The sequence below is a fragment of the Molossus molossus genome, unplaced genomic scaffold (assembly GCF_014108415.1).
Source record: "Molossus molossus isolate mMolMol1 unplaced genomic scaffold, mMolMol1.p scaffold_m16_p_7, whole genome shotgun sequence".
NCBI classification, from domain to species: Eukaryota; Metazoa; Chordata; class Mammalia; order Chiroptera; family Molossidae; genus Molossus; species Molossus molossus.
In genome coordinates this window covers 49383159-49408332 of record NW_023425401.1, presented here as the reverse complement: position 1 = coordinate 49408332, position 25174 = coordinate 49383159, and the positions used below count along the sequence as shown (strand labels likewise).

Below are 25174 nucleotides of genomic sequence, written 5' to 3'. Positions count from 1 at the left end.
AGGTGATACCTCATTGTTGTTTTAATTTGCATGTCTCTGATGATTAGTGATGTTGAGCATTTCTTCATATGTCTCTTGGCCATTTGTGTGTCCTGTTTGATGAGGTGTCTATTTAGTTTTTTAAATTGGATTCTTTGTCTTCATTTTGTGAGTTGTATGAGTACTCTATATATATTAGAAATTAAACACTTATCTGATGTATCATTGGCAATTATGCTCTCCCATATAGTGGGTTGCCTTTCCATTTTGATGGTTGTTTATTTTGCTGTGCAGAAGCTTTTGAGTTTGATGTAGTCCCATGTGTTTATTTTTTCCTTTGTTTTTGTTGCCTTGGGTGATGTATCAGTGAAAATTCTGCTTTGTATGATGTGCAAAATTTGTTGCCTACATTTTCTTCTAGGACTTTTATGGATTCACAGGTCACATTTAAGTCTTTTATCCATTTTGAGTTTATTCTTGTGTATGGTGTAAGTTGGTGACTTAGTTTCATTTTTTTTTTTTGCATGTAGCTGTCCAATTTTCCCAACACCATTGATTAAAGAGGCTGTTTTTACTCCATTGTATGCTCTTACTACTTTTGTCAAATATTAATTGAACATAATGTCTTGGGTCAATTTCTGGATTCTCTGCTCTGTTCTATTGATCTATATGCCTATTCTTGTGCCAGTACCAGACTGTTTGATTGCAATGGTTTTGTAGTATAACCTGATATGCAGTATTGTGATTCCTCCTACTCTGTTCTTTTTCTTTTTTTAATCCTCACCTGAGAATATTTTTCTATTTATCTTCAGATAGAGTGGCAGGGAGAGAGAGGGAGAGAAAAGAAGAGAGAGAGGAACATCAATTGAGAGGGATGCATCGACAAATCACCTCCCACCAGGCCCCAACCAGGGACAGGGATGAACAGCAACCGAGGTACCTACACTTGGTGGGAATCACACCTGCAACTCATTGGTCCGCAGGCGGATGCACTACTGCTGAGCCAAACTAGCCAGGGCTGTTCTTTTTCAAAGTTGCTTTGGCAATTTGGGTTCTTTTTTGGTTCCATATAAACTATTGGAGTATTTGTTCTAGCTCTGTGAAATATGTCCTTGGTATTTTATTTGTTTGTTTATTTTTATCCTCACTCAAGGACATTTTTGCATTTGCCATCAGGTAGAGTGAGAGGCAGGGAGGGAGAGCGAAGGAGAGAGAGAGAAACATTGATGTGAGATAGACACATCGACTGGTTGCCACCCACATGACCCCAACCAGGGCCAGAACGAACCGCAACCGAGGTACATGCCCTTAGCGGGAACTGAACCCAGGACTCTCTGGTGCATGGGCCTGACACTCTAACTGCTGAGCCAAACTGGCCAGGGCTGTCCTTGGTATTTTAATTGGGATTGCAATGAATCTGTGGATTTCTTTGGGTAGTATGGACATTTTAATGATGTTAATTCTAACAATCCATGAACAAGGTATGTGCTTCCACTTTTCTATATCTTCCTCTTTCTTTTTTTTCGATGTCCTGTAGTTTTCTGCAAACAGGTCCTTTAATTCTTTGGTTAAGTTTATTCCTAGGTATCTTAATTTTTTTGTTGCAATGGTAAATGGGATTTTTTTTAGTTTTTCTTTCTGAGAGTTCATTATTGGTGTATAAAAATGCCATTGATTTCTTGACATTAATTTTATACTTTGCTACTTTGACAAAGTTATTTATTAAATTTAGCAGATTTTTGTTGGAGTCTTTAGGTTTTTCTTTGTACAATATCACGTGATCTGCAAATAATGAAAATTTCACTTTCTTCTTTCCAACTTGGATCCCTTTTATTATTTCTTCATGTCTAATTGCTGTGGCTTAGACTTCCAGTACTATGTTAAATAAGAGTGGTGAAAGTGAGCATCCTTGTCTTGTTCCTGTTCTTTAGGGAAGTGCTTTTCATTTTGTCCATTGAGTATGTTGTTGGCTGTAGGTTTTTCATATATGGCCTTTATTATGTTGAGTTATGATCCCTCTATTCCCACATTGCTGAGCATTTTTATCAGAAGTAGGTGCTGGATTTGTCAAATGCTTTTTCAGCATCTATTGATATGATCATATGGTTTTTACCTTTCATTTTATTTATGTGATGTATCACATTATTGATTTGCAAATATTGTATCATCCTTGCATCCCTGGGATGAATCCCACTTGATCACGGTGAATAATTTTTTTAATGTATTGCTGGATCTGATTTGCTCATATTTTGTTAGGGATTTTGGCATCAATGTTCATCAGGTATATTGACCTATAGTTTTCTTTCTTTGTAGTGTTTTATCTGGTTTGGAATTAGAATAATGCTGGCCTCATAAAACAAATTTGGAAGTCTTCCTTTTTTCTTGAATTTTTTGGAATAGTTTGAGGAGAACAGGTGTTATTCTTTGTATGTTCGGAAAACTCCCCCGTGAAGCCATCTGGGCTTGGGCTTTCGTTTGCTAGGAGAGTCTTGCTTACATCTTCAATTTTCTTAGTTGTTATTGGTCTGTTTAACTTTTCTATCTCTTCCCGGTTCAGTTTTGGGAGACTGTGGTTCTAGAAATTTGTCCATTTTGCCTAGATTGTCCAATTTGTTTGTGTATAATTGTTCGTAGTATTTGTTAATGATCCTTTGCATTTCTGTGGTGTCAGTTGTTACTTCTCCTCTCTCATTTCTGATTTTGGATTTTGGGTTTTCTCTCTTGGTTTCTTGGTGAGTCTAGCAAAGGGTCCATCAATCTTGTTTATCTTTTCAAAGAACCAGTCTTTGTTTCATTGATCTTTTGTATTACTTTTTAAGTCTCTATGTCATTTATTTTGGCTTTGACCTTTACTATTTCTTTCCTTCTACTTGCTCTGGGTCTTTCTATTTGTTTATTTTCTAGTTCTTTTAAGTTGTAGGGTTAGATAGTCCATTAGAAATTTTTCTTGTTTCTTGAGGTAGGCCTGCAGTACTAAAAACTTTCCTCTCAGGACTGCTTTTGCTGCATCCCATAGATTTTGTGTTGTTGTGTGTTCACTTCCATTAGTTTCCATGATGTTTTTTAATTTCTTCCTTGATTTCCTTGTACCCCACTGAAAAGAATTTATGGCAGAAAAACTTCGCTGTCCTCTCGCCAGATACATGAAATACAATAAAGCTATGGCCACCACTGCCCAGACAAAATGGTGCCGAGAAGCCAGTTTAGTGCATGCCTGTTTGAGTATTTCTTATACTTACATATAAGTCACTTTCAAATGTATTGAAATATGTGAGGACTATGACAAAACACACACACACACACACGCCTGCATAGATGCTAAAAAATTTCCTACTAAATGTGAAAGAAAAGAGGAAATGTAAATGATAGAGTGTTTTAAAATAAGTTAAAACTTAAATATAGTAATAAGAAGTATGCTAACTTTTTACAATATAAAAACTGTAGAGGAGTTTTGCAAAATGTTTAGGAGCATGATCTTCCTCTTTCCTGAAAAAGAGAATATTTACAAATTAATTTGGTAACTTAAAAAAAAATTCCATTAGGCCATTGTCTCACTTTTTTAGAAAAATACTGCGTATATATTTACTTTTAAAAATATTGATTGGTGTTGGATTATTTAAAAATCATTTACTCTTCTTTTCAGAATACTCACTTATGTCACTCCACTGATGATGGGGTAATTTTCTTTGAATCTGTTCTCAAAGATTATTTTACTATGACCTAAAATTACGTACCAATCTTTGCAATACCTAATAATATATTCTCAATATAGTTCAACCAATCTTATTATTATGACTCATTTAGTTCCTGTAATTTCAACCTTCTTTTAAAAAGAAACTAAAGAAAGACTGCTTTACTTGAAGAAAATGCCTGACATATGTGGTCTTTAAAGAGATCGTATTCAGAGTATCATTATGTAAACTGACTGTAGAGAGACGATAAGGAGACTCATTTTGCTGTTGAAGTACTTATGGAGATGACAGCTTTTCTTTTCTTTTTTTTTTTTTTTTTAAAGAAAAGTGTTTAAGTTCATTTAGTTGTGAAGACTGAAATTTGGTAGCAGGTTTGCAAAGATGGAAAGCAGTTGAAATTAGTTCACTGTAAAAACTTTGTCTTTTGTTCTTTTAAGATAGGTTACTCAATTCTCTACTTAATTATTTCAACTTTAACAGTAACCATGTTTTGGATTTATCAATAATATTAATAATGTTGAGTATGTCATTAACTAGGAAGCCTGAGATCAGTGCCACCAACGTATGGACTAGTAGGATGTACACCTCCCAATTCCAGGATGCACTGTTCACATAAACCTGTTAGTGAATAGTACCCTCTGGAGTTATCAATGTGGCACCCCTGCCAGAGGGATGTGGTATATTATATTGCCTGGACATGGGATTCAGAATGACTTGGGGTTTATAAATTTGGATGCTAAGGAATTTCACCTGTTATAAGGAAGAACTATTGATAACTTATACCTACTGAGATCTTAAATATGCTGAGCACTGTATGAACTCATTTAATTTTTGCAAGAACCCTGTGATGTAAAATCCTTTTGACCCTAATCCGTATTATTGAGTCTGGAAGGTAGATGTGATACCTGGATAAGCAGCATTCATCTTGCAACTATTAGGAAAAAAGGAAGAAAACAAATACTTAAAATGACAGAATACAAATAAAGAATCTGGGTTCCAAACTCACCACTGAAATGGCAATCCTGTACCTATAAAATTCTGGTTATATTAGAAAAATAAATCCCTATTCATTTAGTTATTATAAGTAACATTTTTTGTTACCTATAACTGAAAGCATTCCTTGAGGAGGTAGAAGGGAAAGAATTTTAAAAAGTATAAAAGCCCTGACCAGTGTTGCTCAGTGTTTAGAGTGTCCTCCCTGCACTGAAGGGACACAGATTCTATTTCCGGTCAAGGCACATACCCATGTTATGGGTTCAATCCCAGTCAGGGTGTGTATGGAAAGCAACAGATCAATGTTTCTCTCTCACTTGGATGTTTCTCTCCTTCTCCCTTCCTCTCTTTCTAGAATCAATGGGGGAAAAATACAACATATCCTTAGGTGAGGATTTTTTTTAAAGTACAGTAAAAAGAAGGAATTAAACAGAAATAGTATCTTGGAGTTTACTTATAAAATAATCAATATATCTACATTTCATTTCATTTCTCTGACTCTCAAACTATTTGGCTCTATCTGACACAGTGGCCCCTTTGACTAGTTGTAGCCAGTAAAGCATGGGTGATCATGATGTGTGCCTTTTCTAGACTGAGCACTTAAGTACAGGTGTGAGATTTGCAGAGTTGTCTTTTCCTTTAGGCATGGCAGTCACAAAGGGGAACATAAGTGACTGTCCCATCAGCCTGAGATATTGTCACTATAAAAAGCCTGCCAACTTTTACAGTAAAAGAGTATTAAATCTTTCTGTTTTAAATCTCTAATATTTTTCCTGGCCAGCATGACTGAATGGATTGAGCATTGTCCCATAGACTGAGAGGTCCCAGTTTGATTCCCAGTCTGGATTGAAGGATTGATCCCCAGTAGGGACATGCAAGAGGCAGCCAATCAATGTATCTCTCTCACATCAAAGTTTTTATCTCTCTCTCTAAAAAAAAAAAAGAAAAAGAAAAAGAAAGAAAGAAATCAATATAAACTTATTTAAAAAATAAATCACTAATATTTTGGTAATATTTGTTACTGCAGCAGAATCTAATCTATTCTGACTAATCAGCAGTGAAGTCAACTTGCAAGATATTAAGATGAAATGATAAAAAGAGTTTGGTATGTATGCAAGATGAAGGGAATAATGGTACAGAGATCGATCCAGGACTGTATGGGAACTGAAAGTGGCACCACAAATCAAAGGGGAGTATTTCATGATGGACCATTTCTCCCTATAAGGAGAAACCAAACCCTGAACGATTGTCTGACTTTATATGCAATAGTTGATGTTCGCAAGGCGTTAGCAGGGAGCAGTTGACACATTAAAATGGGGTAGTTAAGAGAATTTTGTAAAAGGACCCTTTAGAAAGGTTAAAGGAACTAACAGGGAATGTTGAAATGTAAAATGACTAGCCACAGCCTTTCCTCCTGGGTCTAATAAAGCACAAGGAGGGAGGCTGCTGTCAGAACCCAGCAAGGGCTCCAGCCACACCCCAGATCTGACATAGGAGCTGCAGTTTCTGTAGCAAGGCTCAGCCACTGCAAACAAGCCAGGCAACAGGAGGAGGTGAAAGAAGCAATACATAACCCAGCCTCTCTCCTCTGCTGGCTCTTCATTGCTGCAACTGGAAGTCATCGCGTAAGGACAACTAGGTGATGAAGTTCAAGTGTTTTTCTTCTTGGGGCAAAGCAAGTAAGGTTAATGAAGAGGAGAAATGAAGAGACAACAGAGAATACCCAGCACAAGAGGGTTGAGAATAAATCACTGGGGTGGACTTCTAGTTAGTTCTTTTATTTTGCATGGCAGTTAAGGTCACTGGAAGTAAAGTGATACCTGGAAAAAAATAGAATTGAGAAAGAGTTTGATAGATTGAATCAGTAAAAGTTTTTACCTTAGCAGAAAGTGAAATACCAAAGAATCAGTTAAAACTGAAAGGAGGATGAAAATCACAATATGTTAAGAGTGACTACGTTAATCTAAGAACCAGAAAGAAATGAAATAATTAAGCGAGTGGGCCAGTGGAAACATTCCATTTCCATAATCTGTTGAACTCTCACTTAGTGCCACAAGTAGTATGCACAGGTTCATTCATTGAGAGGTTACTTGGCTGCCTGCTCACCATCCAGTCCAGTAAGACATTAGAGGTTGCTTTCTCATATTGTAGTCTTACTCTTACAAACAATTTTGCTTCAAGGAGCTCCTATTATTCTATTATCTGGTTTTACTTTCCAAGTCTGTTACGTGGTGATGCTGATGTTTCTCTGTATTCACTGCCTACTACTCCCAGGTAGGTAATCTGCCTGCTTTTAAAAGGTCAGGGCAACTTAATTTTTTTTCTACAACATAGATGGGAGACCTAACCAAGGCCCTGCGAACTCTGGAAGCCAGTCTTGACTTCTTTTTTTTTAAATCCTCACCCGAGGACATTTTTCCATTTTTTGTTCAGGTAGAGTGGGAGGGAGAGAGAGGAACAGAGAGAGAGAGAGAAACATTGATGTGAAAGGGACACATCAAGTGGCTGCCACCCACACAACCGACCAGGGCCGCGGACAAACTGCAACCGAGGTACGCGCCCTTAGCGGGAACCGAACCCTGGTCTCTCCGGACCGCAGGTGGACGCTCTAACCGCTGAGCCAAACCGGCCAGGGCCAGTCTTGACTGCTTACGCTTGGCACTTCTCTGGAAAAGAATGTTATAACCTCTTGTTCTATCTCACCAGTTCTCCTGCTTCACTCCTCCTGGGGTTTGTTTTCCTGAGGTTTTTGACAGTTATTTTATTTATTTAAAAAAATATTTTTTCTTTATTGATTTCAGAGAGAGAAGAAGGGAGAGGGAGAGAGATAGAAAAATCGATGAGCAAGAACACCAACTGACTGCCTCCTGTATACCTCCCAACTGGGATCGGGCCCACAACCTGGGCATGTGTCCTGATGGGGAATCAAACCAGTGAGCTCTTGGTGCATGGGTCAGTGCTCAACCACTGAGCCACATTAGCCAGCCTTGACAAATATTTTAAAGCTCCAAGCATTTTAAATGTAATGTCCATTTAGGTTCTTAGTGTTTCTTCTCTGGTAGTGAACAATTTTTGTTTGTTTTCTACTTGTATTTTTGTCCCATACAAGATAATAAGAGGCTTTCAATTAAAAATTTTTTGAAGAGCTCTGGTTATTTTTCAGTCACAGTAAAATGAATGCAAAGAAGTATGTACCAAAAAGACAAAACTGCCCAAAACATCAAAGAAGATCAATCATAAAAATCTATTCATTCCTCCTAAAATTATGTTCTATCTGGCTTTGTCTCAGAAAGAAAGGATTTCTTTATATAACAGAATACAGAGAGAATGTGCAGGCTTGTCCTACTTTCACAGAACTCGTAAATCATATTAGGCCAGAATGCCTGCCTTGTATAAAATATCTTCTTGAATCTGGGTTATTTCAAATACTGGTTTAATGAAAAGCTTACAGAACTCTTCTCCCTTGGAAAAAAATTTAATTAAAACGTAACAAAATGCCTTGTCTCTCAGCCCCACTCACAGCCCTAGGCCGTGAAAAGTACTCAGATGTAACTACATAGCTTTGAATAATAAAGGCTTGGATATATATGTAAACAGAGAATGTAATTAATAAAGTGACATACAAGCATTTGTTTGGGGTGAAACTATAGGTTTTGGGGAAAAAATTTTAAAAATATCAATTTGTGGCCAGAGAATAGGCTTTTCAGTCAGACCTCCTTAATCACTTCCTTCAGACGTAGGTGGAAATGATAGCTACCTTGTAGATTTGCTGTAAAGATTAGAGAAATTGTACAAGTTCATTCATTGAACAGCTAATATGTACTGGCTGGTTTTCAATGAGATAAAAAGGCGAGAGTAAAGAAGGCACAGTCCTTCTCAAGGATGTTGAGTATAATACATAAAGTGCCTGGAACACATGAGTTGGTCAATAAATCGAATGCATTTACCATCAAAGTAAATCATAAGTCCCTACAAGTAACAAGTCAAGAAATATAGGTTCATAAATTAATGCTTTGGAAAGGAATTTGGTAATCAATTATCCCTTCTCTTGGTTGTACCTGGTCATTCCAGGACAACTTCCCCACAAATCCTGAGGGCCCCTAAATCCTAAGTCCCTTCCCACCAACGCACCCATGCTCACAAGCACAGGCCTGAACTTGGCACACAACTGCTATCGCATAGTAGATAGAGGATCACAATTTTGACAATAACCTTCAGGCTGTCTGGCTATGTGACTTGCAGAAAATTGGCCAACCTAAAATTTAGTCTCCTTTCTTTAAAGTGAAATTACAATATCTCTGCCTATTTTACATGTTTGAGGAAAAATGAGATAATGACAGAAATTTACGTTATTTTTTTTTTCACCTGAGGCCATTTTTGCATTTATCTTCAGATAGAGCAGGAGGGAGAGAGGGCTAAAGAGAGAGAGAGAAACATCAATGTGAGAGAGACACATTGACTGGTTGCCACCCGCATGGGAACAAACCGCAACCAAGGTACGTGCCCTTAGTGGGAACCAAACCCAGGTCCCTCTGGTCCACGGGCCGACACTCTAACCACTGAGCCAAACTGGCTAGGGCAGAAATTTATGTCATTTTAATAATAATTTCATTAGCATTCATCCTTCATAATATTATAATACTGTTCACTTGTGTGAAACAGTCACCTTCAAGACCACACGTTTTTCAGAAAGGGTTTGTTGAGCCATCCACTAGCCAGAAAAAGGGTCCGATTGGGACATTCAGTCCAAGCCACAGCAGCAGGGCGAGATGAAAAAGTCAAGCATGTCTGCCGCCTGGGGCTCATGGGGCTCCTTCATTCAGTGAGTTTGGGGAAGAAAAACATAAGTTGTTTTGAAAGAATTTACCTTGGCCATAGACAAAGGGTGTGGGAGGAGGTAAAGTCGGGCTGGTTCTGGATAGGCACAGAGTCTAGAACAAAAAGTTTTGCTCTTTTTGGATCAGTTGTGGGCAACAGTCCAGAAAGTTCATGTGTATAAGCAGGATGAAGTGTTTTCTGGTCACCGGGTAGTCTCTCTAGATAATCATGGAAATTAATTTCTAGATAAACTTGGAAGTTCATTCAAAGTGTCAGCATACACTCAGGAATGTGAGCAGTCTTTGGTTGGTTTCGCCCTACAGTTGCTAATGGATTAAACTCTCTGGTCTCGTCCTTTCTCCCTCCAGCCTCCTGCAATAATTTAGGACATCTCAGAATTTTCTTCTGATCACTTGGTTACAGACAAGTTTCTAGTTAAACAATGAAGGAGTAGAAATTTGTATTTCTCAAAATATATTTGGGGTGAAGATTCATTTTTCTCTTGAAAACAAAATTAATTTAATTGTACTGTGAAGAAATTATTTATCTCTAATCATAAAGCATTTAACAAGTCCTATCTTTGGAATTGTCTTTCTAACTCTTTAGTAATACTATGTGTTAGTAAAAGATGCTGAACTCAAGCCCGTATAGCCATCTGTGAGATACTGAGGTAGGATGTATGATGTAATGAGCTGCACGGGTCGTTTCCATTGGGAGAGCAAACTGATTTATAGAGTCAGCTTCCTGAGATGGTACAGTGAGGGGACTAGGGTTAGAATTTAATACACTATAAAATGAAATAGACTAGTTCCATTATTGCTTCCCCCTTCAAATATTACATTACTAGGATAAACCTTCAGAAACTATATTTCTTCACTCCTTCTCTTTAGTCCTACATATAAAGTATTCTGTACAGGTAAGAAGCTTCATCCAGAAAACATGTTTCTGAGAATTAAGTTAACACATATAAGTGGCTTTAATACAGCTTCTGGAAAACAGTGATATAACAGGAGATGAAATTCAATACAAATAAGGTTAACAGACTTATTAAAAGATCTAGTAACTTTCCTTGCTACTCACGGACATAGTATAAAGAAAAGGAAAGTACCAATTATAGATAAGTTTTGAGTACCATGGTCAAATTATTGAGTACTATTTAGAACTTTTAGAAGAACAAGATATAATTTTAGCATGGAATGTAAAATTGTGATAGGTTCTAGGTCAGGGTTAATATGCCTGGTTGGAAATTACAGAGAAAGATTGGTGAACAGAACAGATTATAGCAAGCTTATTTCTTCTCTGTAACAGGCTCAGCAAAGTGGAAAAATACCTTTTTGGGGGGTGGGGCAGTAATTCCAGTTTTAAAAGTATTGACTTACATGAATATTTCAAGACATATTTTTGTTTTTTTGTTACTTGAATAAATTGAACAACTGACCTAATAGTATAGCTATGTTTGCTAGGTATAAACTGTCAATTACTTCTAGAAATTGATCTTTCATTGCATCAGATGTTGAGAAACAAAAGAAGCTATGCTTATGGAATAATTATTATTTTAGGTATTGTGCTAACAATTTACCTTTATTATGCTAGCATTTAAAAAATTATTGTTTAGATCTGAAACTCATAAAAGCAATGGAAATGTAGAGAAATACAATTACATATAAGGAATTACGCATCACTACTTTGGCTACCGACAGATATTAGGACACTAATAAGACTTTCTGAAATTACTGAGTTGAAAAGGCCTGAGTAAACAACAAAATTATTTAGTACAGAAAATGTTTAATAGACGGCCAGGACTAAATACTATTCAGAGAATATCAGAATATGTTAAAAACTTTGTTATACCATAAAGCTGAAGGAGACATTATAGTCTCTAAATAATCTTATTACATATTTTTACTTTATAAGTTGAGACACTACAAAGCAGAGATATTTAAGACTGGCCTGGCATCTCACAAGGCTAGAAGCCAGAATACCTCATTTTAAAAAGCCACCTTAAGTCCATATTGGACAGTTCTCAGATTTGGAATGAGTGATCAGAGCTAGATAACAAATTATGAGGTGATAGACTGTCAGGGCTAAATATACATCTCATCTAACACCAATTCAGACTTCATTAGCTAGCAACAGTAACCTGTGGCATTAATAGGTGCTATTTATTTGCAAATGCAAAAAAAGCCAAGTGTTAATGAAAATTTTATTCACTCTATTGCTTTTTTTCTTACACAGACATTCCTTTCACAAAAGACTATTTTTTTCCTTCTTTTTTTTCCCACATTTTATTCACTTCCAGTTAGTTAAACACTGTCTCTATAGAGATTTTTTTTTTTTTTTTTTTTTTTTTTTTTTGCTTAAAGTGGTCTTTGCATTGGCAAAAGCTGCTGAAGTTGCAATAGAATTCTTAGACTTCTGAGAGAGCAAACCTCAATTTACACTATGTCCAATTAAGCGATGCAGATACCAATAATGTAAATAAGCAAGATATATTTTCTTAATCAATACTCACTTATTTTAATTCACTTTATGTGTTTAAGTCAATTCCATATAGAATATCATATAATTATGAATATTTAAGAAAGTATTCATTGCTGTTTTGTTGTTTAATATAAACAACCTGCATAATGGATATAGTGTGTATTTGTAGACAGTAACATCTAGCTGTTGTGTAAACACCTGAAAGAATGCTTGCTGTGCCTTCTGCTTTCTGAGGTCCTGCTTGTGACTAAAATCAAATAGCAAAGTAGCCCCTGAAAATAACTTATTCTGATAATATTTTTTTAAATATTTTTAAATGAATGAGTCAATCTTTTTAAAATCTTATTCATAAAAAAATATAAGGTGTTCATCAGAGAACGGAGCCCTGTCTGGGTCACTAAACTGTTTGGCAAGGTACTTAGAACACCCAAGTCACTTTTTTCTTGTCTAAAATTGGGCTTATACCAACCTTATTTCTTGTGAAATCTTGGTTATATTTTGTTAATCGTAATATTTTTTTTATAATAGTGTTCTCTAAAAAGATAAATTAGATATATGAAAATATAGATATAGATATGTGTATAAATGTGTGCGTGTAGACGACATACACACATTATTCAAAGATACAATATGCATGAACTTTTTTTCTGAGAAAACAAAAGTGGAAAGAGCACTGCTTACCTTATTCGAGAACAGAGCACAGCAGAGTATGGAAGAGAAAGCTGTGCATGGTGAAAATAGGCCCCTTTTGCAGTTATATTTAGCTGGAGCATTTCATTTTATTTTTATTTTATTTTTATCCTCACCTGAGGACAATTTTGCATTTTTCTTCAGATAGAGCGGGAGGGACAGAGAGGAAGAGAGAGAGAGAAACACTGACGTCAGAGAGACACATGGAGTGGTCACCACCCACACGACCCCAGCCGGGGCCAGGGACAAACTGCAACGGAGGTAGGTGCCCTTAGCGAGAACCGAACCCAGGACTCTCTGGTCCACAAGCCGACCCTCTAACTGCTGAGCCAAACCAGCCAGGGCAGCTGGAGCATTTTAGCTAGCTATGGAGATAGACACACAATTTTGATAAAATGGAATTAAATGATTCATGCTCTTTGTAAAAAGTGATTATATTGTGTATTTTAATTTAACAAAGAGCATGTAGCCCTGAATTCACAACTGTAAGCCTACTTTTGCCCACCGTGTATTTCAGCCATATTAGTTTACCAAGGACCTCACTAAGTTTAAGAAACAAAAGTATTATTGATTTAAGAATGAGTAGTGAAGAAGTTGAGTAATTATGATTTTAATACTATATTTGAATTTTGAATTTTATTAATTCTCTTCTTAAAGGAAATCAGCTCTCTTCCATTTTCTTCTTTCATTTTTTTATTGGTTGTCTGGATTTCTTCAAATTTTTCTTTCTTCTTCCCTTCCTTCTCTTCTTCCTTCCACTCATTACTATATCCTCTATATTTTCTGCTGTAGTCTTTTAAATATTTTAGAAAGGCTTTGTGTTTCTTCTCCCCACTGTACTCTTTCAAGGGACTTATTTCTTTCCTTGAATCCTTTTCTTAAAGGATTCTTATGTTCTTAAGTAGTTGAAATGGGATATATCAGTGTATCAACTGACCAATATTTCCAGAAATATAGGATGTTCTTTTGATCACAGATTTATTCTTCTGTTGTTTCAGTGAAATATTATATTTTAAATAGATGTTCTTTTTTATTCCCTTGAATTTACTTTTCCTAAGCAACATTTAGTTACATTGGATTATATTGTTCACCTCTACATATCTATCATTGTTCTCTAGCTTCTTTTCTCTATATATCATCCTAAGATTTTTTTTCTTTAAGTTAGTAATGTTATTTCTATCTTATCATTTTTGTTCCAGGATGTTTCTAATTCATTAATAGTTTTTAATTTTTTTTATTGTTGAAAGTATTACAGATATCCCTCCTCCTCCCCCACCATTGATGCCCTCCTCCACTCTCACACCCTCATTAACAGTTTATAAATGGGATTATTTGAGTTTTAGCTCTATAATCCCAAATTTTACCTCACCTATTATTTTGTCACCTCATTTTTGAACTATGTCCTCTATATCCCTCATCCATCCTCTTCTGTTTTCTATTCTTAAATTGTAAGTATGTGCCATATTATAGCATGAATATCTTCTCCAGAATAGGGTTATGTTTATTCTTTGTTACAACCAAAACTGAAGTTTCAGGACACCAAGAGGCCTAAAGACTGGTGAAAGCATATTTGTGCTGCCCATTTACTCTTTATTCTAAACAAAATTGCAGAACATCGTCATGTATTCGCTACGTGCGCGTTGTCTCATGATTCAACGGCTCGAGCAGATCTGGAGTTTCTGCCTGCCTTTGTGGAGACAGTGGACAGAGAAGGTTCAGTCACCACCCACGCGTCTGTGTCTAATGGAAAGACATTCTGAAACCATGAAAAAGGGCAGACATAATTGATAGTGATGGCTCACAATTAGTACGCTTGTCCTGTGAGACCACCTCAGTAGGCATGTCTCCTTCTTCCTGTAGTAGAAACTTTAAAGAACAATTCTGAATAGTTTTTCAGATAAAAGAAACTTATCAAGAACTTCACAGGTGTCACTTTAGGAAGTATGTAAATTCCACCTTCCAGGGAAAAGCAGGCAACGTGATGATGTGAGAACTTCAATTAGCAAGTTTTTAATTCTACCTTTCTTCCCAAGTGAGAAAGTAGAAAACAACAATAAATTACATATGCGTGTTGGAGTTTTAAGGCCCATAAAAAAGGAATATACTCTATAAAAGTGAATTTCTCCCAGAAAAATGTGTCCTGCTCTTTCATTTCATCATGCTCATTAGTGTGATTAATTCTGTCCACAACTTCTGTTGGCTCCAAATAGTGAGAGTTTTTCTTGGTTCCCTCTTACCACGTTAGAATGCTTTCCTATCACTCTGTCTTGGAGCAGTAGTTGTACTTGCTTTTCTATGGCTTTGGAGGAAAGAAATATTGCTTTTATAGGTAAATGTGTACGCTGGTTAACTAGGCTTTGCTCTTTTTTGAGATATAATTAATTAATTGTATTTATTTATTTAACCAGCATTCATTCCTCCCACAGAGGTATGTCTTTGTCCAATAAAAAGATACTGTCGGCTTTGGATTTTTTCCCGACTTTATCCTGGAGCTCCAGGAAATGGGCAGCCCTGTTTGTTTCTCCTGATTCCATCGAAACCCACATCTCCTGGTCAGGAGCCAAGACTGCCGCTCTCAAGGGTTTCAGTACGACTTTCCTGGGGCTGCCTGCTTTCAAAGCTCATCCACTTCTCTGTGACAGGGTTTCAGTGCAATTCTCAAGGTTTTATCAATTCATCATTTTTTTCCAGGCAAGATTTTGTGATATACAAGCTGTGCCTTCCCAGAACTGATCTGCCTTTTCATTCCTAGACACCAGTTTTGGGGGTGTCTGTAAGCTGTTCTTATTTGGTTGCTACTAGTTAATATTTGCCTAATTTTACTTTTTTCCCCTTAGTTTCTAGATATTAAAGAAAGGAGATTCTAAGATCTGTCCTATTTTCTCATTTTTACATTGAAGAATCTTTATATTCCTGTGAATGTCTTTAAAATAAAATATACTGATTTAAATGGGCTTATTTATACTTATTTGAAATGAATTCATATATAACCAGAACTGGATACTCCAAGTTTGAAGAAATATATTACATCATATATTCAGTTTCTGTTAAGAATGTGTAAACAGAATGTAAGCTTGTTATGGAAAACACTCAGACCAAACACCAGAGGAAGTGAAGAGGTTCCTTTATTCACCGCATGGGGACTCCCTAGAGGAGGCAGTCTCCAAATTCTGGGCCCCAAGAGTTGTAGGGCGTTCCTAGCTTTATGAGAGGGGGGACACATTCTTTCTGCATGAAAGCGGTGAGCGGAGCATTCTTTCACTCAAAAGCGGTAAGCAACTTACGGAAGCAGGAATCGAAAGGGGTCTTGTCATTTCTAAGATGATGGCTCAATTAAAATGGTGGTTTACTTCCTCTATCAAGCTAACAGTCTTAAGGGTACGTTCATGACATTAAAATTTTTATACCAAATCACTGAGAGGAGAGTAGTATCATAGTTAAAAAGCCACATGCCATTCCTAAATAATAATATTGAGGCCACATGTCACTGACTAAATTCATCCTTGGTTTTCTGTATTTTGTTGATATGATTCCAAGTATCAGAATTTTGATTCATTTTTTTTTTCTACTGTTTTTCTGTTCTCTACTTCCTTGTTCTGTTTTTCTTCCTGTCTTTTGTTTTCCTTTGTTGTTCTTTTTCTAGTTTTTGGAGTTGGAAATTTAAATAAATTGTATTTTTAAAATTTTGTTGATAGTGAATACATTTGCATTTTCTTCTGATCATTGCTTTAAATGAGACAGGTGTTAAAGCTACAAGTTTTCCTCTATCATTACTATAACTCTCATAGATTCTAATACATAGTGTTTTCATTATCATTATTTTTCAGAACTGTATTGTTTTCATTGTGTTTTGCCATTCACCCAAGAATTGTTTAAAGGAAGCCTTGTGTATGTGTTTGTGTGTGTGTGTGTGTGTGTGTGTGTGTGTGTGAACAGTGTTTGTAATAGCTTCACTTTATAGAAATTATTGTCGTCTTTTTATTTCAATATATGATAAACTTTGTAATTCAATGCATGTCCTGCATATAATTGAGAAAAATATATATTTTTTATTATCAAGGTGTAGTGTTTAAAATATATCCATGAGATCTGCTTTATTTTGATTATAGTGTCTCATCATTCTATGTCTTTACTTATTTTAGTCAATGTGGCCTGTCACTACAAATGTTGTGTTAAAGTCTTATTATTCTCTTTATTCTGCTTTATATCTTCTACATGTTTACGTTTTGTTTTGTCATTTCAGCCTTATTTAAGTAGTGCATAACTAATCATAATTTCTATATTCTCATTATGATTTATGTATTTTTAGCTTTATAAAATGTTTTTTCTGTCCTATGTATTGCATTTTGACTTGAATACTATTGTGTGACAATAAAAACTCAACCCCTACTCTCTTATTGTTTCCATATGCCTGACAATGCTTATATTCTGTGTATTTTTTTACTATTTGAAACAAAACTAATTTTAGTATAGAATTAAGCTTTACTTTGTAAGCCAGTCTAAAAATGTTTTTTAAAATAGTCTGGCTAAACCTATTGATGCTTATGGATATGATAGCTATGTTTGATCACAACTCAGCATTTTGTGTATATTATGTTATATTCATTGTAGTTCTCTATTTGCTATCTTTAATTTTAAAAATTTCTCTTGTAATTAAGAAAACTTTGAATCTGTTAAAATTATTTTCTTTTTATTTATATCTTTTATAATGTTTGCTCTTTTTATTTCACTATTTACCATCTGGATTATCGATTTTAGACAGTATCCTTTGACACCTAGCTATTACCTACACAAAAATCAATAATCTCATTTTACTTTCCCCTTTCTCTCTCTTCTCCATCATTTATTTTTAGTTTCTTCTTTTCTATAGTGTCAGAATATGAAACACATGCTGTTTTTTACTCACCTATGTTCTCACTCTTGTTTTAATCTCAGTTCTACAGTTCAATATATTAAGTACCATTAGTTCTTTTGAAGTTTCTATAGTTATCTCTTTGGTTTGATGAAATACATCCTCTCACAAATTTCTCGGAGGATTAACCTTTGTACGGTATTCCTGAGCTCTTTAATGCTTAAAACTATTGGCTTGACACTTGGAGGACAATTTAGCTAAAATCCCTGCCTTATATCCTATTTTCTTGAATTTCTTGAGAGTAAAGCTAATATCCAGCTACTGTGAAGTATCTATAATCATTGGCTGCTGAATTATTATAATTTAACTGTAACTAGAAGATTTATGTTTTCGTTTATAAAACATACAGAGGACAACTTTGTTTATTTTTGGACCTTAGTATTAGTTTTTTGACATAAGGAATAAAACAGAGTAATGATATTTATAGATATTTTTTCCATATGTCAGGGTACATCTAGGAATAAAGTTCTAAATCAATTTAATAAAAACTCAATTAATCCAGAAAAGAAATACATAAAAAAACTATATCCCAAAAGTGTGACAGAATTAAATCAAAATAATTAAACAACTGTAATCTAATATTGTTACAATTTTGCACTTAATTCTGTAACTTTAGCTTCTTCTCAAAGATTACTCAACTATAGTCTGTTAATAATCATTCTCAAAGCATGGTTTGGAAACCCTTATGGGTTTCCAAGATTGTAAAGTCCCTCCATCAGGTAAAAGTGTTTATTTTTAAATATACTAAGATATTATTTACCTTTTTATTGTGTTGACATTTACATTGATAATGCAAAAGCAGAAAACTACTGGTGACACAAATGAAGGCGATGGCACCAAACTGTACTAACAGTCGCTGTATTTATTTATTTATTTATTTATTTATTTATTTATTTATTTATTTATTTTACCACCATGCACTTATTAAGGGAAAAAGTTGGCAGTTTTACTTAAGGATATCCCTAATGAAGAAGTTAAAATTATTGTTATTAACCCTAGACCCTTAAATACATGTCTTTTTTATATTCTCTGTGATGAAATGAGAAATACACATAAAACACTTCTGCTGCATACCAAATATGATGATTGGCTTGTGAATATATATTTGTGCAACTTTTTAAAGTTGCAAGCTAAACTAGTTTTTTGTTTGTTTGTTTGTTTTTTGTTTGTAAGAAATATAGATTTTACTTGAAAGTACTACTTATAGACAAACTCTGCTTATTTTCAAAAATTAACAAAGTGAACTATTCACTTTAAGGAAAATAATTGACAATTTTTGCCCATGACAAAAGTGAGCTTTTAAGTAAAAATAGAATTTTAGAAAATCTGTATCTGCCTTCCTGAGCTTAACAGCAATATTAAGCAATACGTGCAATATTCAGATGACACTGGTGATATTTACAAATTGCTTTCAATATTGTATGAAATGTGTCAGCATTTTGAAGATCTGCATAACTCAATGAACTAGTATTTTCCATAATGAACAATATATGAAGTTACCAATTCAGTCACAGGTAAAAGATCCATTCACAGTATATGATGGACTGATGTAATTTACAGTAATAATTCAAAAAGTTCACTAATACAGTTTCAGATTCCACATAGCCACTAATCTTTAAGAAACTACCACTCGTCAAGTTTTAATGGAATGTCAAAAATTGTCCAAATTTATCATTTTAGATACTTTAAAAATACTCCTCCCTTTCCAACTATCTATCTCTATCTCTATGAGACTAGACTTTTTTCATATATTTTAACTAAAACATCATATTAAATGGATTTAATATAGTAAAATGTGTGAGAATCCAGCAGTCCTCTATTAAGCAAAACATCAATGAAATTTGAAAAAATATAAAACAGCACTCCTCAATATTTTTAATATATGGGTTTTTATTAAATATTGATACATATAGTATTATCATTTTAATTAAATCAATAAATAAAAATTTAAATATGTAATTTTACATTTTAATTAGAAATGTTTAATTTATGATATTGATAGCTATGATCCACACAAATGGAAGTTCTTTGATGACCCTCCATTTTTTAAGTGTATGAAGAGGTCCTAAGACCAGTATGTTTGAGAACAGATGACCTATGTTTATTTTTAAAGACCTTCAAAAATTTCCTATTATTGTAAAGGTAAAAACCAAATTCTTAACATGGCACCAACTAAAAATATGTTATAATAGCATGAACATTTATTTAGTTCCTCAGGCCCATGATGTTCCCTTTGTGAACACAGTGTTCCTTCTCTTTATAATGTTCTTAACCATCCATTTCAATTAGTTAACTTTTTTCTCATCTTTCTGGTTTCAACTCAAGCTGCACCTCCTCAGTCTCTCCAGAATCATGCTCTGACACTTCATAACATCTCTCTCTTTTTAATTATACATTTATTGATGGAAATATGTCATTAATGAATTTATTTTCCATTGAAAGAAAAACCATAAAACCAATAATTGGCTCACCATTAGATCCATTCTTCCTACCAGAGTGCTTATCACAGAGTTGGGTGGGAAATAAAATAGGTGTTGGTGAATGAATACCTGGATAAATGTGTACATTAATAGAGGAAAGGATAAATGGATAAAGAATATGACCTAGTGTGCATAACTTCTTCAATAATATATAGATCCAAGATAAACATCAGATTCATGTAAAACAGTCATTGTGTTTTCTTTTTTTGTTTGTTTGTTTTGTTTTTAATCCTCACCTGAGGACATTTTTCCATTTTTTTGCTCAGATAGAGTGGGAGGGAGAGAGAGAGAGGAAGAGAAAGAGAGAGAGAAACATCGACGTGAAAGGGACACATTGAGTGGCTGCCACCCGCACAACCCAACCAGGGCCAGGGACAAACTGCAACTGAGGTATGTGCCCTTAGCGGGAACTGAACCTGAGTCTCTCGGGACCACAGGCCAACGCCCGAACTGCTGAACCAAACCGGCCAGGGCTCATTGTGTTTTCTTTTGTGCAGTTTTACTACTATATGTTTTTCTTCACTATTTTTTTTTTTTTTTTTTTTTTTTACAAAATAAATAAAACGAAAGTAGAAATAACACACAATGATATTTAGTTGTGTTAAGATGTGTTCTTGAGAAGTCTGGTAATGAGCAATTATTCATAAACAACTTCTTGTATTTCATATGACATTCATTCCTATAAATTATCTTAGAATCATATATTTCTGTCTTTCTATAGTCACATCTATTAGCTCTTTTGGCCTAAAAATCTATAGTTGATTTAAATCTATATTTATCTACTTGCATACCCTTCACAGCTCTCTTATTACTAGCTTATCATTATATTTTACAAACTTTGTTGTGAGTATATAATTTATCAGTCTCCCGTGAGACCTTTCATTCCTTAAGGGTTTGGACCATATTTTATTTATCTGTATGTCCACAGGAAGTAATAAGGTGTTTAACACCTAATAAACACTCAATGAATGATTGTATGAATAAGTTTTTCAACCGAACATTTAATAAATGTTATATATTCCTTAACAGTTTCTTTTTTTAATTCTTACAGTTAAAACTCAGGTAATGGGAGAAATCAAGATTGCATTGAAGAAGGAAATGAAGACAGATGGTGAACAACTAATTGTTGAAATTCTCCAATGCAGAAATATCACCTACAAATTTAAATCTCCTGATCATTTACCAGGTAGCGGATTCTGTGATAATGAGCAATATAATGTATCTAGGAATTCTTTAGGAATATGTCCTGAATATTTTTAAAAAGTTGAACGAAAATTTGGGCCATACACCAAATATATCTGAAAAAATGTGAAATAAGAATTTCTGTTATATAGAATAAATTGATATTTTACTAGCTTTTAGCTAAATTTTTTTCAACACATAAACTTGGTGGTTTACTTATTATATAACCAGAAAACATTAAAATTGCTAAGAAAATTGATGGATCTTTTCATCTTTTTATGTTGTCTGAAACAAATTGAACACAATCTGATTGCTTTGTATAAATTATAGGAGAGCTCTCAGAATACAATTATAATCCTTTCAATAGGACATTGCATAATTAATGACATTTAACAAGCTGAATTCTTATTTTCAGATTTATATGTGAAAATATATGTGATGAACATTTCTACACAAAAAAAAGTGATCAAGAAAAAAACAAGAGTATGTAGACATGATCGAGAGCCTTCTTTCAATGAAACTTTTAGATTCAGCCTGAGTCCTGCAGGGCATTCTCTTCAGGTAATTCTGCATTATACAGTTACTATTTAAACATTTTTGTTCATATAGTATTTATTTTTCATTCCATTATTCAATATTTATAAACTGATCTTATACTATGTTGCATTTTACAAGTTGATTAATTCTTAGAGGTATCTTCCCTGGGGCTTTCAGGATTCAACAGCCGTCTAGCTACTAAGTCTTCTCTTTCAGTCAGTTTATTTTATAGAGAATTATTTCTATGCTCAATGCCACTAATCCTCTTTGGGTTCTCATTTTTGTTATTCAGATCATTTCAGCACTATACCGGGCCTTCTTGCCATCAATGTTTTACCCTTTTAATTTATTTCATCATACTGATGGCAGATGTGTCTTTTTAAAACACTGGTTAGGTTATATTAAAGCCCTTCAATGACTCACCAGTATCCTTATTCAATCAGAGTCCTCTAAGGTGAGTTCTAATTGTATTGCTTTAATCTCATCTCCTTGTAGACCTTTCCACACACTATATATTTCAGTCATGGCAGAATCTTTTCAAACCAGAATAAGCCTCCAGTCCCTTGCTTATATTTTCTCTCCCCTTAAATAAGCTTTTCTCCATGCTTCTCCATCCATCACAGTACTCCAAATCTTTTCATGTAAACTCAGTAAATCCCTTTACTGATGAACTTAGATATAATTCTTTATTCCTTATTCATGTAACAGTTTACTTATTTTGTTAAGTAACGAATCCCTATCTGACTTGTACAATAATTTATAGACGTCCCTGTCATTGCTTGAATACTATCAGCTCCTTTAGGGCAAGGTCTGATTTTCAGTGCTGTTTGTTCCATAGCCTAATACAATGCTTGTACATAGTAGGTCTTCAGTAGATGTGGAAATAAAGGATAAAAGATGAAAAATCAGGAGGAAGGAAGGAGATGCAAAAATATGGAAAGAGAAGACCATGGTACCAGCACTTAAAATGAAGGCCTCCAGTGGAGACATATATAAGAGATATTACAAAGCAAAAACTGAATTGAGATAATTAGCTTACATTAGAGTGAAGAGAATAAAAAAGGTAAAGGGGACTCTGCAGTCTATATGAACAAATGTCTCACTTAAAGACATTAAGTAGTTAGAGAAGGGACTGAGAGGGAGAAAGATCATGAATTTGTGGAAATGTGGTCAATTTGATGAGATAGGCAGGATCCAAGTGAAAACATACAGTGCCATTTAAAATACCCAAACCAGAGGCCAAAAAAAGTCATTATGGGAAGTGTAGACTTTGAAGTCAGAAACATAAAATTAAATGTTTAGCCAAGAGTAATGAGAATTCTGAAATGAGAGAGAAAGAGAGAGAGAATTTTCATGGATTAATAGTTAGCTCCATTTAATGTTCTCCATCTTCCTTTCAACTAATTTCTAAACAAAAAAAAATTTCTTAAGCCTGAGATCCTATGGAATTTCAACTAGTAAAAGTCCCACGCAGATGACAAGAAATGAATTTGGAAATGCATACTATAATAAAATCACCAGTAAATTCAATGCTGGATAAAACCAACGTTATGTTCGATCTGCCTTGTGAACTTATTTATTTACTCAGCACTAAAATAATTTTGTATTTGAGTTATTTCATAAACTAGTAAAAATGTTCCTAGAAAAATTTTTTTGCGAAAATTTCTATCAGTTTAAGCATAAACCTGGGTAGAACTAGTTGGGAATGTATGTTTTGTTTTTTATCCTCACCCGAGGACACATTTCCATTTTTTGTTCAGATAGAGTGGGAGGGAGAGAGAGAGAGAGAGAAACATCATCATGAAAGGGACACATCGAGTGGTTGCCACCCGCACAACCCAACCAGGGCCGGGGACAAACTGCAACCGAGATATGTGCCCTTAGCGGGAACCGAACCCGGGTCTCTCTGGACCGCAGGCCCACGCTCTAACTGCTGAGCCAAACCAGCCAGGGTGGGAATATATGTTTTATCTACAATTCTCATATCCTGTAGGGTGAGTTTTTTCCTCCGAGAAATGTTGGTATAAATTAATTAATATGCAAATCTTTTGAGGACAGTCTTGCTTTAGTTCATTTACAAGTAAGTATGCCTGCTACTAGAACTTATTGTCATCCTTTTTTTATGGGATTTCTTTGATGATAAAATGTCCTTAAAAGAGGTTGAAAAATATACACATGCATATATAATTTTGGCTCTGTTTTCTAGATTTTACTTTTCTCCAATGGAGGGAAATTTATGAAAAAGACTTTGATTGGTGAAGCCTGTATCTGGCTTGACAAAGTGGATCTCAGAAAAAGAATAGTCAACTGGCACAAACTTTTGGTCAGTCCTACTCAAACCCATTGAAAAAATGTGTCTGCTCAGGTTATAGAAACTGCACTAAACGATTTCAAATCAAGACTGTAGTTGGGTACTATTGTACTAAGCTATGTTTCAGGGTAAACATGAGAGGAAGAACAACAGGCAAAAACACACTTAAAGCCTTGTGAACGTGTGGCTATGGAACACAGAAACTCAAATGAAAAGTTTCATGGACCGAAGGCCCAATCAAAGGAGCTGTGAGACCTTGGATTTCTTGCAGCTGTCAAGAAAACAGTGAGGAAACTTCGGATTACTTAATGCGAAAATCTTTGAGCAGAGTTGAGATAGAGCTAAACGCAGAGGCTCAAAGATTAAAATGATTTCTAATGCAGACAACAATAGTCCATTATGCAAAAAGAACCTTGGTTGAAAGGAAAAAAATGATGTAACAAATGTTTTCAAAAGTCTTTTTTTTTTCTTTCACCTTCTCAGACAACTTACTGTTTTGAGATTCTTACATAGGATACACCTACAATATGTGTCCAAGACTAGAAGTAAGGTGGTGTGTTCACAGGAAAAAGAGAACCGAAAATGTAGAAATTATGGTTTTTAGATCATATTGTACAAGTTTTTCTCTGTGTCTGAATGTTACGAGGGTGAACAACACTAATTTTGGAATCCATGTTGTAAGAGCACATTTGTACAATTTGAATGTAAAATGAAAATAATACTAAGTAGAAATTGGATTACATTTATCTAGAAATAAAGCCAGGACTAAGAGAGAATATTGCATCACAAAATATTTGAATCTTGGTTGAAAACAAAATCTTCATGACTTACCCTTAAACCAAGACATTTTTAATCTACATACCAAAGGACATAAATTAAATTAGTATGTTCTAGGAAGCATGATCATTTCTTCTTTGTGAAATTACTAATGGATGTATTATCCCACCTATTTTATTTCTTTTGAGTGATGTACTGGCAGAGTGAACATTCTTCCTCTGGCAAACAAGTCACAGTAATTTGTGACATTGATTAATTAAACTGGTGTCATTTTCTGCTCTTTCATATATTTTTTCTTAACACATGAACTGATTGTATAATG

The 25174-nt window shown here is 34.6% G+C and overlaps 1 protein-coding gene across 1 annotated transcript in view; it reads left to right on the top strand.

Moving 5' to 3' along the window:
• PCLO (piccolo presynaptic cytomatrix protein) overlaps window positions 1-24111 on the top strand; it is a 416657-nt gene extending 392546 nt beyond the window's left edge. The window contains exons 23-25 of the mRNA XM_036247507.1: window positions 21097-21231; window positions 21643-21788; window positions 23971-24111. Of these exons, the coding sequence (XP_036103400.1) occupies window positions 21097-21231; window positions 21643-21788; window positions 23971-24111 (422 nt within the window). The remainder of the gene's footprint in view (window positions 1-21096; window positions 21232-21642; window positions 21789-23970) is intronic.
• The last annotated feature ends 1063 nt before the right edge of the window (window positions 24112-25174 follow it).